Source organism: Pristiophorus japonicus, chromosome 8, assembly GCF_044704955.1.
Source record: "Pristiophorus japonicus isolate sPriJap1 chromosome 8, sPriJap1.hap1, whole genome shotgun sequence".
Lineage (NCBI taxonomy): Eukaryota > Metazoa > Chordata > Chondrichthyes > Pristiophoridae > Pristiophorus > Pristiophorus japonicus.
Window position 1 is genome coordinate 44,566,676 of NC_091984.1, and position 18,150 is coordinate 44,584,825.

The following is an 18,150-nucleotide window of genomic DNA, read 5'->3' on the forward strand; positions in this document are numbered from 1 at the left end:
ATCTTATAATGTTGGAACAATCTTCCAGGTAGGGTAGTAGAAGCCAAAATATTACACTCAATGAAGCTGGGTAATCTCATACAGGAATGTCCAATCGTTGGATGCAGTGTGCCTGATTCATTCACAACTAGCAAGTGCACTGTATAGAATTAACTCCGTTTTGAGTCGAGAAGAATCATGATCATTGGTTTATAGTGACTGAATAAGTCAAATTCTGTTTCTACTATATTGCACTTGTGATTTTCACCAGTGCTTTGGCATCCTAGTCTATGATTTAATTATTTTTTCCTATGAAAACTCCAAACCAGTAGCTTTTAACATGAGTAAGCATTAAATCAGATTCCCAATTTACTGTAAACAAAGGCAGAAAGTGCTGGAAATGCAGATCAGGTCAGTCAGCATCTGTATCGAGAAAAGACAAGTTAAGATTAATAATTGAAATCCTTCATCAGAACTGGAAACTGAAAGATAAGCAGTCTAGTGGGGCTGGGTAAAAAAGGGAGAGAATCAAGATACTCCAACTACAGAGACATTTTTAATGGGTTGAATGATCTACAGGCTGCTTAAACCCAGTCTACCCATATTCACAGGCACACCGTCAAACTTGCCATCTTTATGTATGTCACTCGCTATATCCCCCCCTGCTCCCTTCCAAATCTGTGCCCATCTTTCCTGCAACACCATGATTGAATTTCTCCAATGCAGTGTGCAGGTAACCCTTAGGTCTCCAGCAACAGCACCCTCTGGTGTACAGGTAAGGTGTTTACAGTGTAAGGGTACATTGTGTTACATAACAATGTTAGACTTCACACAACAAACAAGCATGCATATACAACAACACTCCCCCATCCCCAAGCATTTTTTATATCCTTATTGTCATGACCTGGGGAGGTGATCAGTAGTGGGCTATGGGAGGCTGTGGTGAGGGTTGTGTGGGTGCCAGGTGTGATCCTTGTGCTTGAGGCTGGCCTCATATGTTTCCCCTCCCTCACACACAGACCATGTGGGTGTCACTGTTGTGGGATCCCTCAGGGGGGTAGCCACCACAGCAGTAGGTAGGGTGCATACTCTGAAGTGGGTAATTGTGTGGTGGTGGGTAGGGCCACAGGACTGGGTGGGCTCCTTGTCCACCAATTGGGATGAAGGTCAGGTCATCCCAGAGTTTGCCAGGGAAGCTGGAAGGTATTGGCCTCTCACTCCTGGTGTTGGCCCTGGTGGCCAGGGGCTGTAGGGCTGGTCTGGTGCAGGTTGCCATCGGTGATGGCCGTGCTGCCCATTGACCCTGTGGTGGGTCTGCTCCCACTGGGTGTGTGTGTCCTTCCAGGGGCATCACATTTGTTCCAAAGATCCAGGCTACATGGTCAGGTAGCCTGCTGGACCTGGGGGTCTCCTACAGAGGAATTCCTCTAGCATCAGCATGGTCCCTGTAGGACCCAATGTCCTTTAACAGTGTCCTACCAGTATACATGACACCTTGGCTCTGATCACACATAGTCGAGCCTACATATACATTACAGCATTTGCATCACTTTTGTGTGTCATGGTCTCACCAGACATGGTTACATTAGGCATTTCAAACTCTGTCATAATTATCAAACATAACAAACTTGTTCTTAACCTTACTTACACAAGCATTCATCTCATTAGTCACGTTAGTTACACCAGCATCACAATTCATGGTTACATTGCATACATTTTCATACTTGCACCCTTTTGTTGATTCTTTAACTTTAAAGTCCTTGTTCTCATTTAGTTGAAACTGTCCCTTTAAATTTCTTTGGTTACCGGTCTCCTTTAAGGGAGCCTTCCAATCAGATTGGTCGCTCAGTGCCACGTGTCGCTCCTCGTGGTATGGCCACGGCCATTTTGATTGCAGGTTCTTTTCCTCATGGTGTGGCCGCCATCTTCTGGCTCTCCCTCAGGTAGGCTGTGGTGGTCTTTTCTTCCACAGGTTTGGCCCTGGATGTCGGGAATCCATTTCTTTTGACGATGTTCATCTCTTGGAGTGCTGCCCCGGCCCGGAACGTGGAGTTTGGATTTTCAGTTGTGGAGATTTCGCCGTGGTGTTGTGGAGTCGCGCTGCGCAGACAAGCTGGACAGTGGGATCTCTGGATGCAGCGATTGATCCATGTTCGATGTCGATTGCTGGAGCCCAGAGACCATCGCCACTTCATTTGGACCGGGCTCACCCAATTCCTTCCCAGCAGCGTGGGACCAAACAATCCACAGGGGGAATTTGTTCAATACGGCGCCCTGGGAGACCTGGACGTTCACGCTGCCAGCGATTTGGATTTTACCTTTATTGTAGGAGAGCAGCTGTGCTTGGACAGGAGACAGTTTTGGTCGATTGGCAGGATTTATCTAAAATTTCTCAAAGGTTGTTTGGTTCATCACAGACTGGCTTGCCCCTGTGTTGATCTCCATGGAAACTGGGACCCTGTTGAAGTCTACTTCCATTGTCCATGGAGAACATTCGGTGGAGCAGATATAAACTCCATACTCTTCTTCCAGCAACTTCACCTTCATCTGTGTCGGAGCCCGGGTGATCAGCCAACTCATCAGAGATGCGGTGAGTACAGCTTTTTCTGCACATTCTTTGAAGGTGCCCTTTCTCTTTGCAAGCATAGTCTTTGTAGCGGCACTGGTGGGCCTTGTGATTTCCTCCACAGCAAAAGCATGGGGCCATCCGGTTTGCCCCATGTGGTGGACTCAGGGTTGCTGGGCTCGGGGCAGCCTTTTTGCCTTTCAAGGTATCCATGCGGTGCACTGTGCTCGCCGGTTTAGAGTCCTGGGTCAGTAGTCACCTGCCGAAACCATGTAGGCTTGGCGCACTTGAATTGCTTTTTGCACGGTGACTGTGATGTCAGCAGACAGCAACTTGTGCAGGAGGCCCTTGTGGCTGATTCCAATTATGAATATGTCCCTTAGTGCTTCATTTAGGTGGTTGCCAAAGTCACACGGTGCAGCTAGTCTTCTTAGGTGTGCAGCATACTTCGTAATTTCTTGGCCCTCTGGTCGCCGTTAAGTGTAGAACCGGTTTTAGTTGTTCCTGTATAAGTGTTGCAAGTTCCTCAGCTTTTGGTGGTTGTCTTCGCTGGGGCTAGCAAGTCCCTGACAAGACAATGGATGGCGGGCCCACAATTGCTAAGCCCTGCGCTTGTTCGGTCGTTTAGCCGGTATGTCCCCATCCAGGTCGTTAGCTATAGAGAAATGTTCCAATCTTTCTACAAAAGTGTCCCAATCTTCCCCCTCTGTAAATTGCTGAAAGTTGCTAAGATTAGACATGCTGATCATGTAGTTTGTGACTTCGTATCATCGTCACCAGTTGTGTATGTAGACACCTTTAGTAATGACTTCACAAGGCAGGGTATGATACTCAAACTGTGTCGACTGTATCATTTATTTTGCAGGTCCTTGAGTGAGGACACCAGCTGTGAGCTCCTTTTTATACTGGGTTACCTGCAATGTACCAGCAGCAGCACCCTCTGGTGTACAGGTAAGGTGTACAATACAAGGGTACATTCAGTGTTACAGATTTCACACAAGCATGTATATACAACAGAAATGGTCCTAACCAAAGTCACAAATGACATTCTCTAACTATGGTGCACTTTTCCTGCTCCTCGACCTCTCTGCAGCCTTTGACATGGACTACACCACCATCCTCCTCCAAAGGCTCTCCTCCATTGTCCAGCTTAATAGGATTGCCCTTGCTGCATTCCACTCTTACATATCCAATCGTAGCACGAGCCCCTCCTCTTCCTCATCTACTTGCTGCCCATTGGTGACAACATCTGAAGATACAGGGTCAGCTTGCAGATGTATACTGATGACACCCAGCTCTGCCTCTTTGCCACCTCTATTTGTATTGGAAACATTGAGAAGGCATCAGTCACCATCTATATCCCCCACCACAAAACTCTTGCCATTGATTCCATTATCCTCCCAGCCACTGTTTCAGGTGAGCCAGACTGTTGCCAACCATGCCTTTCTGTTCGACCCTGAACTGACCCCATATCCTGTCCATCACAGAGAACGCCTACTTTCACCTTTGTAACATTGCCTATCTCAGCCACTAACACAGCCCACCTGCTGCTGAAACACTCATCCTTGCCTTTGTCACCTCCATTCCACTATTCTAATACTGTCCTCCCATCCTCTACTCTCCATAAATTTCAGCTCATCCAAACCTCAATTGCCCATATCTTAACCCACGCCAAGTCGCACTCACCCATTACTCCTGTCATTGCTGACCTACATTGGCTCTCACTCCTAAAAGCTCCAATTAAAAATTCTCACCTCATATTTAAATCCTGTCATGGCCTTGTCCCCATTTCTATAACCTCCTCCAACCTTCGCCCCACCAAAACTCTCTATTCCTCTGATTTTGTGTGCAACTCTCCCCGCCACCCCTTTGCTCCAACATTGACAGCTATGTCTTCAGCCGTCTAGATCCTAAGCTCTGGATTTCCCTCCCTAAATTCCTCCAACTCCAAGACCCTCCTTAAAATTCACCTCAATGACCAAGACCCCTCCTAATATCTCCTTCTTTGGCTCATTACCCATTTTTGTCTGGTTACATCTGTGTAGCAGACTTTTGTTTTTACATTAAAGGCACTACATAAATACAAGTTGTTGTTGTTATCGCAAACTACGAGATGTAAACATTTGCAGGTCATTTATCTCACTAACTTTCTCTAAGATTGGAACATCTTTCGTGTTTCCAACCCCATGAAAATTTTCAATTCTGGCAAAGGATTTCACACAAAACATTAACCTGTCTATTCCCTTTACAGATGCTGACTGAACTGCTGTGCGTTTCAAGCATTTTCTGTTTTTCTCCAGACTTCCATAGTTTGCAATGTTTTTAAATTTTTATTTATACTCTCCCAATGAAGTTTGTACTCTTTGGAGTTGTTAGATCACACCATCCTCATTTGTGTTACTTCTACCTACCTGTCTCCTCTCTCCACTTCATGTGTTTTCTCCATTCTATAAAAACTTATTTCATATTTCTTTTCGTTTTCCATTTCTTGCTCTTTTTTGCATCCCTCTCCTTGTGCACTGACACAATTCCCATTCCTGCCCGCACCCTCTTCATCATAACCTGCATATGATGGATACCTAAACCAGGTTCTGATGTGGAGGAGAAAGAGCAGCACCTGCTGGGAGCTGAAGGTCCACTGGAAACCTGCGGCACTTTCTCCCCTTGTTATTTTTGTTCCCATCTAACAGATCAGCTGCTTGTGCCAGTGGGGGTTTCTTCAAGCAGGAGCTGTATGGTGGGCAAAATCATTAAGTGAACCAGATTTAGCCTGCTGGCTAGACAGCCCTGTTCCAACAGGGGAGTTAGGGTATCAGAGAGCTCAAATTAATTTCTCTCATTCTTGGATTTTTATATTCTTATTACAGCGGGAGCTCCAAGAGAATGTGGGTTCCTGCAGTGAGTCACCATTGTCGGGCAAGTCGTTGTACCGTGTTGCCAGGAAGTTTACCTCACCTCCATAAAAGGGACGGGGAGAAAAAATAGGCAGATACATTTCTTGCTATCTTCCAGCCTCATTGACAGAAGCAAAACTGCAATCTCCAGGCTGCCATTTATGCCTTGAAGAAGAAGGAGAGACTGTGGCTCCAATATTCCTCCCATCCCTTTGATGGCACTGGGTACTGGCACCTGAAATGCACTGCATTTGACCTGACCTCAGTCTTCTTCCTGGGAAGGCTTGGAGCATAAAAACTAGGGCAGTAACATAGGTACAGCTGTGGCCTGAGGCCTATAGCTGGAAGCCTGCCCCCTGGCCTTCTGGCAGTTCTTTAAAAAAAATCAGAAGGCCTCCTGGCCCAGATATCCATGGAGAGGCTGGGAGAGAAAGGAGCACATGAATTTTCAGGCTTTTCTCATCTTGCTTCTTGTCACCCTCAGACCCTCTGATCTGAGGAAGGAGGGAGGTGGGTGGTGTGGAGGACAGACACAAGGTCCAACACCAACGTCTACTGGCACCCCTCTGATGAAGCTGGAGGAATATGAGGTGGAGCTTGGAAGGCTCACTCCCACCTCATTCCCATGCCTGCCCTAGCCTCAGCAACCCCACCCTGGAAACACTGGGGCAACATAAAGGGGCCAGAGACCTGGCATTGTGGATCTCTGCCTGTATTTCCCATGCTTTCCCATTGCCCGGACGCATATCACAGGAGTGCTAGCCTCAGAATGAGGGGGGGGAGGGGTAGGAATAATAAACTCCTCACTTAAATAACTAAATCGCATTAGTAACTTAAAACTGGACTTTGCTTCAAACAATCACGGAGATACACCACAGAGTCTGGCACACAGCAAGATAATAATGCATCATAAAAGGACACATTGAAGGAAGATTATAGTTTTTTTTTTAGAACTAGTCGTATTATTTTCTGAGACTGAGCCAAGATCTTTTAAATGCAGCAATGCCTGACAGCATCTGATCTGAATGGTGGAGAAACAGCAGGTGCAAATTTTCTGGAATTTTCACATTACCTTCTAGATTGAGAGACGAGTTGTAACATGTTCTATATTAGTTAGAAAGTCTTGCAACACTGATCCAAGAATGATGTAGAAAAACTAGACCAACTTTCTTAAAAACATCCTCACAGTTTTGCTCAGAGCCTAGCTTTTCTGAATTCAAAAGCAAAATATTGCGGTTGCTGGAATCTAAAATAAAAACATTAAATACTGGAAATCTCAGCAGGTTAGGCAGCATCTACGGAGAGAAACAGAGTTAACGTTTCGGGTTGATGACCCTTCGTCAGAACTGGCGAATGTCCGAAAGAACAGATTTTTAAGGAGCACTGAAAGGGGGAAGAGGAGGAAAGAGCAAAAGGGAAGGTTTGTGATTGGGTGGAAGACAGGAGAGATTTGAGCGACAAAAAGGATGATTGGCTGACTTGCGATGGTAATGGTAGAAGTTAGAAAAAGATTAGTTTAGATAGGGTGTGAATGGCAGGATAATTACCAGCTGCCATGGGAAACACACAGAGAGGAAAAATACATAAGAGCAAAATATGGGCAGAGGTTAAGGTCTGAAATTGTTAAACTCGATATTGAGTCCTGTATAATTTTTGGAGCTCTCCCGTGCCACAGGACGCACTGGAAATGTTTAGAAATTTTCTTTGTAGATATAAAATGAGAAGCTTGCAGATACAGTAGCCCCCTCATTGATAATACATTGATATAGGTTTGAAATAAACATCCAGCCACCAGAACAAGATTGATGCACTTAGAATCAGGCCAGTGTGATGGCACAAGTGTGATTGGTCCAATAAACACAGCAGAAACAATCCAACAACACCGCATGTTCCATTCACGATGCTTCTCATGCAGGCTTTTTACAAATCACCAACATGCAGTAGTGTATACAGTATTAAGGTACACTCAGTAGTTTGTAGTTTTTATTATGCTGACAGATGATTGGCTTTGGTCTGTTACTGATCACATTGTCTATATTCTATAGCTTTAATTTCAACAGCTATACTGTAATCTCCCAGGCAGTATATTGATTATGTCTCTCTCACTAATTGTGGATCATATAAAAACATCTTGACTGTTACCCTCTTCAACATACCCTAGCTTAACATGTTTATAGATCCCCCACCAATAAGGGAAAATGTGTAACTACACCTGATATATCATTGTATACATGATTTTTTTTTTCTGTATGCTTCCTAAAGACCCTGGTTTCAAGGGTCTAATATACCACATTAAGGCACTTTCACCTGCACAGGTGGCGCTAGATATCACATACTAAGCAATCTGCACATTTCTCAGAAAATCCAAGACACTGTCTTGTGTGAGAAACAGTGTCTTTCCATTATTTTGGCAGCTGACTTCGAAAACAGGTGGATCTTCCAAAATCCTCTTCCCTGCGATGATGATGTATGGGTAACCCAGATGGCTGGCATCTTTCAATCTCTTGCCTACGGTCAAGTGACTTCGGTCATCCAACAGCACCTCTCCACGAAGCTGAGGGACAGTATCCATCAAATGATCATACAGTGTCTCTGAGAGACCCGTGATCAGTTCCTCCTTACTGCCTTTCTTAGGTGGAATGATGCAAACCTGGTAAGGGGCCAGGAGGCTCGGCCAGCGAATATTATTTTCAGTCGACAAAACCTCTATGGATGCGGCTAGTATGCGTGTGACCCCAAGGCCAAAACAACCCATCTCTGCTACAATGGGCTTGTTCTCAGTGTTGGAATATGTGGCACCAAAAATAGATGAATACTTGGTCCCAAGATAAAATGTGTGTCCCACCTCAATGCCTTTGCTTTCTATCAGCTTTCCACAACACTGTGGGCAGTTTGTTTCAGCGTCCTTCATTGTTTCCACATTGGCTGCAAAATGGCAGTCACAACACATCAAAAGGCGATCTTCCCCAATCTCTGCTGGCAGCTGGAACTCATGAGACATCTTACCGCCAATGCTGCCCGTGTCCGCCTGCACCTTTACAAACTGCAATTCCAACCGATCAAATATACGGCTATAAGCATCAGAAACAAAGTTGTAGGTCTCCATGGCGGCTTGTTCCGAGACATCAAACGTGTACATGTCCTTCATGTAGAACTCCCGTCCGCGGAGCAAACCAAAGCGTGGCTTTGGCTCATCTCGGAATTTTCTTGTCACTTGGTACAGCATCAATGGTAGCTGTTTATACGAGAGATTACCCTGCATGGCTATGAGCTCCGTCACAGCTTCCTCGTGTGTAGGACTTAAACAGTACTCCATGTTATGCCTGTCCTTCAGTCTGAATAGTTCCTTCCCCAAGAGGTCCCAACGTTCACTGATCTTCCACAGGCTCGCAGAGGTGAGGCTGGGCATATTCACCTTCTGGCCGCCAATGGATTGCATCTCCTTATCAATCACACGGACAAGTTTCTCCATGACTCGGACTGTATATGGCAGATAATGAAAGCAGCCTGTATTGGCTGGTTGAATGAGGCCCGCCTGAAGCATCAGCCTCTGGCTCTTGCAGGTGAGCTCACTGGACCGGCCAGCCCCAACCATTCTGTCTTCGCGGAGGTTCATGGGCTGAAAGAGGCGAGAGAGCAATAGACGCTTGGACCTACCATGGTGATAATGTGACCTGTGTAAACGCAAGACTCTACAGAACAGGTTGTTGAACAATCGTCTTGAGTATGAATGGATTGCCACCTCCATTATGAGTCCAACAGATAGATAATTCTGGAAAGGAATAAAAAATTTAAGTTAATGCCCATTCTAAAAAATCTGCACACTTCCAAAATCCGCACAACTACTAACGAAGAAAAGCACGTGGCCCTGTGCTCCACGAGGACAGAATGGTTGGGGCTGGCCGGTCCAGTGAGCTCACCTGCAAGAGCCAGAGGCTGATGCTTCAGGCGGGCCTCATGGAGTGGAAATTCAACCCTATAAGATCGAGCATAGCATCGCTCACAGTTAATTACAGTTAGGATAGAGAGTCAAATTTTCAGTTGCATTTTGAGTTGGTTGCTATTGTAAAGGAAGAGGTTAATCGTTAATGGTAGCAGTTCTGCATGGGGTCTGATCACTAGTTGAATGCTGCAGAAATCGGCGTTCAGATTAGGACCATTGCTTATCACTATCTTGGGAGGGGTCGCCCCCAGATGTGGAAGATGTCCTTCAATATGGATAAACAGCCGCGTGATGTATTTGGGTCACCGCAACTCCAGGCCTGCGGATATCACACAGGTATTACCCGCTCAAAGCTGCAGGAACCTGCGGCCCCAACACAGTCAGAGGCAATGGGTGAGTGTTGCCGAAACTCTCACCCCTCCTCCCCTCCCCACGGCTCTCACCCCCTCCCTGTCCCCTCCCCCCCACGCTCTCCCCCTGCCACTCGCACCCTTTCCCTGTTCCCCTCACCCTCTGCTCTGATCCCTTCCTCCCCCACCCCACCACTCGCATTCCCCGCTCTGATCCCCTCCTCCCTTTCCCCCTCCCTGTCCCCTCCCATTTCCCCTCGCCCCGCTCTCCCCTCCCTGTCCCCTCCCCTCGCTCTCACCCCTCCCTGACCCCCCCCCCCCGCTCTCTCATCTCACCTCACCCCCCTGTCCCCTCCACCTCCCCCCGGCTCCCATCTCACCCCTCCCCCCATCTTCACCCCTCCCCCCATCTCACCTCTGGCACTCGGTCCGCTTGCCGGGCACCCTCCCGACTGCGCATGCGTCGATGGCTGCAACGGATCGGCACTCGCCTCACAATGCACGGAATCGCGAATCTCGCCACCGCTGGAATAACGGTGACAGCAGCTTCTCGACCGTTTTCAAAAATAATTTTCAGTTCTTTAGTTTTATTTTCCAAGCGGAAGTTCTAATGATTTTTTTATGAGGAAACGACATCCCCCACACATCCACACGTTATAGGATGAATTATTGATATAAAAATTGCTACTTTGCTTAGTTTTAAAGTCATCGATAGGAGGATTAGATGGGAGTTGAATCACAGAATCATAGAAATTTACAGCGCGGAAGGGGGCCATTTCGGCCCATCGTGTCCACTGACAAAGAGCTATCCAGCCTAATCCCACTTTCCAGCCGGGGCGGATCCAAGGCGGTGCGCGATCTGATGACGCCATGATAAAGTGCGGCATCACCACTGACACCTGGGAGTCCCTGACCGAAGACCGCCCTAGGTGGAGAAAGTGCATCTGGGAGGGTGTTGAGCTCTTCGAATCTCAAGGCGGCGAGCGTGAAGAGGTCAAGCGCAGGCAGCGGAAGGAGCGCGCGACAAACCAGTCCCACCCACCCCTTCCCTCGACGAATGTCTGTCCCACCTGTTACAGCGTCTGTGGCTCTCGGACTGTTCAACCACCAAAGAACTCGCTTCAGGAGTGGCATGCTCCTTCCGCTGCTTGCGCTTGGTTTCTGCAAGCTCTCGGCGACGAGACTCGAGGTGCTCAGCGCCCTCCTGGGTGCTCTTCCTCCATTTTGGGTGGTCTTGGGCCAAGGATTCCAGGTGTCGGTGGGGATGTTGCACTTTATCAAGGACAACACATTGCTCAAAGTTGTCCATATGTGAAGGCAGAGTGTTTCTTCTGCAAGAAAACAGGGCATCTTGCGAAGACATGCCGAATGAAGAGTAAACCAACTTTCAATGCTAGAGGTAGAAATCGCCAGACACTACATAGCGTTGAAGAGAAGCAACAGGACGAGGAAGTTCTGGAGATACACATCATCAGGAGCACGAGGGTATCTAACAATGACTCGCAATATATCGTCATCCAAGTAGACGTTGCAGGAACCAGGATACCCATGGAAATCAACACTGGTGCATCCATGAGCATCGTACCAGAATCGCTATATCTCGACAAGTTGAATGATTTTCCCATGGAGAAGCTGAAGATAGAGCTACGAGGCTACTCAGGAGAGCAAATTCTTATGGTATGACGTATCACCATACCAGTGAAATACAAGGATCAGTTTCAGAGCTTGCCTCTCTTAATAGTGTCAGGAAACAAACCTACCTTAATAGATAGAAATTGGTTGGGATCACTGAAACGGGATTGGATTAAGATTTTTCGTGTTGAAATGAGATTTGCATCGAAAGATGATGTCATCAAGCAATATCCGAAAGTGTTCTGCGAAACAGGCAGTCTGATCCAAGGCTTCAAGGTGAGAGTCAAGAGTGCAGAAGGACGCTAGACCAGTTTACTGCAAGCCACGTCCCATACCATACACACTCAAGGAGAAAGTTGAGCAAGAACTCAAAAGACTAGAAATTGAGAACATTATCTCTAAGGTAGATCTAAGAAATTGGGCTACACCCATTGTTGTACCTAAGTCAGATGGTAATGCTGATGCTATGTCTAGGTTGCCATCCTCATTACAAGTTACACCCAATGTAGAAGTGTTATATTTTTCATACATTGATGAAATGCCAGTCACAGCTGAAGAGATTGGTAGAGCAACCAAACGTGACCCAGTTATGTCAAAGGTGTATGATTACATCACAAATGGCTAGCCAAATCAGATATCAGAGAAAGATAATTCAACCATACTTCGTTCGAAGGAATTAATTATAAGTGGATAAAGATTGTATCATGTGGGGTTCAAGAGTAGTTATTCCAAATAACTTCAGATCCAAATTATTAGGAGATCTTCATGACTAGCACCTGGGAATGTGATTGACCAAGTGTTTTGCATGCAGTTATTTATGGTGGCCAAGTCTAGATAAAGATATAGGCCTAGACTTTGCACTTTTTTTGCATCAATACCGCCCACTTAACGTCCATTTTAATGCTGAGATGAGGTATAACGCCCAGATATCGCCCATTTAGCAACAACATGGTAACTAACGCCCATGTATCGTTCACTTATCGGCCAGCGTTACTTTCAGCATGTATTTAACGCTGAGAATTAATAATACCGCCCGCCCATTTTTTTTTGCCGTAAAGATCAGAATGGGCGAAACTAACGCCCATAATATCGGCAAGCATTACTTTCGGCACCTCGCCCACATATCGCTGAAAATATTGCTCGCCAAAAACCCGCTATGAAAAGTTGCTCTCACCTGAACTAAACCCAGCGGTATGGACGCCATTTTGTAAATCGGAGGTCAGTTCATATAAAAGGCTGCTTCAAGTTCTGGGGAGTTTTGATGTACTGTGCAGTTCTTTTAAGCTGATTTGAACATCTGAATAAACATCTTATCATGCTGTGGACGATTTGAATTTATTTTAGGTGTTTTAGTAGATAAATGTATTGTTTGTGAACAATAGGTATAATACTGATTGTGATTGTAATGGGGCCTGTAAGTTCTCAGCCTGTATTGATGACTCTGCACATGCCGCAGACTAGAGATGGCAGAAGGTATATTCGAGCATTATGTGCCCAGTCAAAGAACATAAGAACATAAGAACATAAGAATTAGGAACAGGAGTAGGCCATCTAGCCCCTCGAGCCTGCTCCGCCATTCAATAAGATCATGGCTGATCTGGCCGTGGACTCAGCTCCACTTACCCCGTAACCCTTAATTCCCTTATTGGTTAAAATTCTATCTATCTGTGACTTGAATACATTCAATGAGCTAGCCTCAATTGCTTCCTTGGGCAGAGAATTCCACAGATTCACAACCCTCTGGGAGAAGAAATTCCTTCTCAACTCTGTTTTAAATTGGCTCCCCCGTATTTTGAGGCTGTGCCCCCTAGTTCTAGTCTCCCCGACCAGTGGAAACAACCTCTCCGCCTCTATCTTGTCTATCCCTTTCATTATTTTAAATGTTTCGATAAGATCACCCCTCATCCTTCTGAACTCCAACGAGTAAAGACCCAATCTACTCAATCTATCATCAAAAGGTAACCCCCTCATCTCCGGAATCAGCCTAGTGAATCGTCTCTGTACCCCCTCCAAAGCCAGTATATCCTTCCTTAAGTAAAAGGGAATGTATTAGCATGGATAGAGAATTGGCTGGCGAACAGAAAGCAGAGAGTCGGGATAAATGGGTCCTTTTCGGGTTGGAAATCGGTGGTTAGTGGTGTGCCACAGGGATCGGTGCTGGGATCACAACTGTTTACAATATACATAGATGACCTGGAACACCAAAACTGCACGCAGTACTCCAGGTGCAGCCTTACCAATACCCTATACAGTTGCAGCAGGACCTACCTGCTTTTGTACTCCATCCCTCTCGCAATGAAGGCAAACATTCCATTCGCCTTCCTGATTACCTGCTGCACCTGCAAACTAACTTTTTGGGATTCATGCACAAGGACGAGAGGTGGGCACCAGAGGGACTGGAGTGCATCATCACGCCCGGCAACCAAATTTTAATTTGATTTTACGTTTTAAAGTTAAATTTTGTTTTAATTGCCGGTGCTTTTAGTGTCCACCTTCCCTTTTATAGGGGGCACTGGGGAAAAAATGTGATTTTAGTGCCCAAAAAAAAAAACCAAAAAAAAGAAAAACACAAACAAAAACCCAAAAAAAGGTAAAAAAAAAAAAAGGGCCTTGTAAATGTCTGGTGTGTCATCCAGGTCGGGTGGCACGGTTTAATGTTTTGTTTTACAGATAAACTCTAAAAGAGTTTCATGCACAAGGACCCCCAGGTCCCTCTGCACCTCAGCAGGTTGTAATTTCTCCCCATTCAAGTAATATTCCCTTTTACTGTTTTTTTTCCCAAGGTGGATGACCTCACACTTTCCGACATTGTATTCCATCTGCCAAACCTTAGCCCATTCGCTTAACCTATCTAAATCTCTTTGCAGCCTCTCTGTGTCCTCTACACAACCCGCTAATCTTTGTGTCATCTGCAAATTTTATTACACTACACTCTGTCCCCTCTTCCAGGTCATCTATGTATATTGTAAACAGTTGTGGTCCCAGCACCGATCCCTATGGCACACCACTAACCACCGATTTCCAACCCGAAAAGGAACCATTTATCCCGACTCTCTGCTTTCTGTTCGGCAGCCAATTCTCTATCCATGCTAATACATTTCCTCTGACTCCGCGTACCTCTACCTTCTGCAGTAACCTTTTGTGTGGCATCTTATCGAATGCCTTTTGGAAATCTAAATACACCACATCCATCGGTACACCTCTATCCACCATGCTCGTTATATCCTCAAAGAATTCCAGTAAATTAGTTAAACATGATTTCCCCTTCATGAATCCATGCTGCGTCTGCTTGATTGCACTATTCCTATCTAGATGTCCCGCTCTTTCTTCCTTAAAGATAGTTTCAAGCATTTTCCCCAATACAGATGTTAAACTAAACGGCCTATAGTTACCTGCCTTTTGTCTGCCCCCTTTTTTAAACATTGGCGTTACATTAGCTGCTTTCCAATCCACTGGTACCTCACCAGAGTCCAGATAATTTTGGTAGATTATAACGAATGCATCTGCTATAACTTCCGCCATCTCTTTTAATACCCTGGGATGCATTTCATCAGGACCAGGGGACTTGTCTATCTTGAGTCCCATTAGCCTGTCCAGCACTACCCCGCTAGTGATAGTGATTGTCTCAAGGTCCTCCCTTCCCACATTCCCGTGACCAGCAATTTTTGGCATGGTTTTTGTGTCTTCCACTGTGAAGACTGAAGCAAAATAATTGTTTAAAGTCTCAGCCATTTCCACATTTCCCATTATTAAATCCCCCTTCTCAACTTTTAAGGGACCAACATTTACTTTAGTCACTCTTTTTCGTTTTATATATCTGTATTTATGTTTTGCGCAAGTTTACCTACGTAATCTATCTTTCCTTTCTTTATTGCTTTTTTAGTCATTCTTTGCTGTTGTTTAAAATTTTCCCAATCTTCTAGTTTCCCACTAACCTTGGCCACCTTATACGCATTGGTCTTTGATTTAATACTCTTCTTTATTTCCTTGGTTATCCACGGCTGGTTATCCCTTCTCTTACCACCCTTCTTTTTCACTGGAATATATTTTTGTTGCGCACTATGAAAGAGCTCCTTAAAAGTCCTCCACTGTTCCTCAATTGTGCCACCGTTTAGTCTGTGTTTCCAGTCTACTTTAGCCAACTCTGCCCTCATCCCACTGTAGTCCCCTTTGTTTAAGCATAGTACGCTCGTTTCTGACACAACTTCCTCACCCTCAATCTGTATTACAAATTCAACCATACTGTGATCACTCATTCCGAGAGGATCTTTTACTCGGAGATCGTTTATTTTTCCTGTCTCATTACACAGGACCAGATTTAAGATAGCTTGCTCCCTTGTAGGTTCTGTTACATACTGTTCTAAGAAACAATCCCGTATGCATTCTATGAATTCCTCCTCCAGGCTACCCCGTGCGATTTGATTTGACCAATCGATATGTAGGTTAAAATCCCCCATGACTATTGCCGTTCCTTTTTCACATGCCTCCATTATTCCCTTGATTACTGCCCGCCCCACCGTGAAGTTATTATTTGGGGGCCTATAAACTACGCCCACCAGTGACTTTTTCCCCTTACTATCTCTAATCTCCACCCACAATGATTCAACATTTTGTTCATTAGAGCCAATATCGTCTCTCACAACTGCCCTGATATCATCCTTTATTAACAGAGCTACCCCACCTCCTTTCCCTTCTTGTCTATCCTTCCGAATTGTCAGATACCCCTGTATGTTTAATTCCCAGTCTTGGCCACCCTGCAACCATGTTTCTGTAATGGCCACCAAATCATACCCATTTGTAATGATTTGTGCCGTCAACTCATTTACTTTATTTCGAATGCTGCGTACGTTTAGGTAGAGTGTTTAATCCTAGTTTTTAAACCATGATTTTTAGTTTTGACCCCTCCTGCAGCCCCTTTATATTCAGTGGGCTTTTTGTTTTTTGCCTTTGGTTTCTCTGCCCTCCACTTTTACTCATCTCCTTTCTGTCTTTTGCTTTTGTCTCCTTTTTGTTTCCCTCTGTCTCCCTGCATTGGTTCCCATCCCCCTGTCATATTAGTTGAACTCTTCCCCAACAGCACTAGCAAACACTCCTCCTAGGACATTGGTTCCGGTCCTGCCCAGATGCAGACCGTCCGGTTTGTACTGGTCCCACCTCCCCCAGAACCGGTTCCAATGCCCCAGGAATTTGAATCCCTCCCTGCTGCACCACTGCTCAAGCCACGTATTCATCTGCGCTATCCTGCGATTCCTACTCTGACTTGCACGTGGCACTGGTAGCAATCCCGAGATTACTACTTTTGAGGTCCTACTTTTTAATTTAGCTCCTAGCTCCTTAAATTCGTCTTGTAGGACCTCATCCCTTTTTTTACCTATGTCGTTGGTACCAATGTGCACCATGACAACTGGCTGTTCTCCCTCCCTTTTTAGAATGTCCTGCACCCGCTCCGAGACATCCTTGACCCTTGCACCAGGGAGGCAACATACCATCCTGGAGTCTCGGTTGCGGCCACAGAAACGCCTATCTATTCCCCTTACAATCGAATCCTCTATCACTATCGTTCTCCCACTCTTTTTCCTGCCCTCCTGTGCAGCAGAGCCAGCCACCGTGCCATGAACTTGGCTGCTGCTGCCCTCCCCTGATGAGTCATCCCCCTCAACAGTACTCAAAACGGTGTATCTGTTTTGCAGGGGGATGACCGCAGGGGACCCCTGCACTATCTTCCTTGCACTGCTCTTCCTGCTGGTCTTCCATTCCCTAGCTGGCTGTGGACCCTACAGCTGTGGTAAGACCAGCTCGCTACACATGCTACTCACGCCATTCTCAGCATCGTGGATGCTCAAGAGTGAATCCAACCTCAGCTCCAATTCCGCAACGCGGACCGTCAGGAGCTGGAGGCGGATACACTTCCCGCACACATAGTCGTCACGGACACCAAAAGTGTCCCTGAGTTCCCACATGGTACAGGAGGAGCATATCACGTGACCGAGCTCTCCTGCCATGACTTAACCCTTAGATATGCTTAATTTGGCTACAACAATGTTAACAAGTTACTTACTGTTAAAGGAGAGAAAAAAAAACTACTCACCAATCCAGTCAATCACTTACCCCCTTGGCTGTGACGTCACCTTTCTGTTTCTTTCTACTTTTTTGCCTTCTCCCTGTTGCTGCACAAGCTCCACCTTTTATAGGCCTCACCAATGGACCTCCTCCGACGCTGCCCCCGACTGCCGCCGACGCTGGGCCCCGGACTCCCTGCTGTGCCTTTTATAGGCCTCACCACGCACCTCCTCGACGCTGCTCCCGATTGACGCTGAGGTGGCACACTGAGGAGGAGGACGAGAACTTACACCCCACGCACTTACAGGGAGAAGCCGTCTTATCTAAGACAATGCGCAACAAAGTTATTTGAAATAAAAAACATTTAATGAAAACATTTGTATAAAATTATAATTATAACTGTAAAAAACACCCCACAACAAATTGATGACATTTATATCATTCATAAAAGTGTTTACGTTTCAAACAAAACTTCATAATCAAAGAACACAAACACACAACATCCGCTGGTTCTCCCTTGTCCACTCTATTAGTTACATCCTCAAAAAATTCCAGAAGATTAGTCAAGCATGATTTCCCTTTCATAAATCCATGCTGACTTGGACTGATCCTGTCACTGCTTTCCAAATGCACTGCTAATACATCTTTAATAATTGATTCCAACATTTTCCCCACTACTGATGTCAGGCTAACCCGTCTATAATTACCCGTTTTCTCTCCCTCCTT

General features: G+C 45.7%; 1 protein-coding gene across 1 annotated transcript; it reads right to left on the minus strand.

Annotated features, from left to right (window-relative positions):
- Positions 1-550: 550 nt before the first annotated feature.
- pars2 (prolyl-tRNA synthetase 2, mitochondrial) lies at positions 551-10,179 on the minus strand. The gene is made up of 2 exons (XM_070886725.1): positions 10,148-10,179; positions 551-9,211 (listed from the first exon to the last, which is right to left on the minus strand). Exon 2 carries the CDS (start codon positions 9,185-9,187, stop codon positions 7,775-7,777), a length of 1,413 nt encoding a protein of 470 aa, XP_070742826.1. The 5' UTR covers positions 9,188-9,211; positions 10,148-10,179; the 3' UTR covers positions 551-7,774.
- Positions 10,180-18,150: the final 7,971 nt, after the last annotated feature.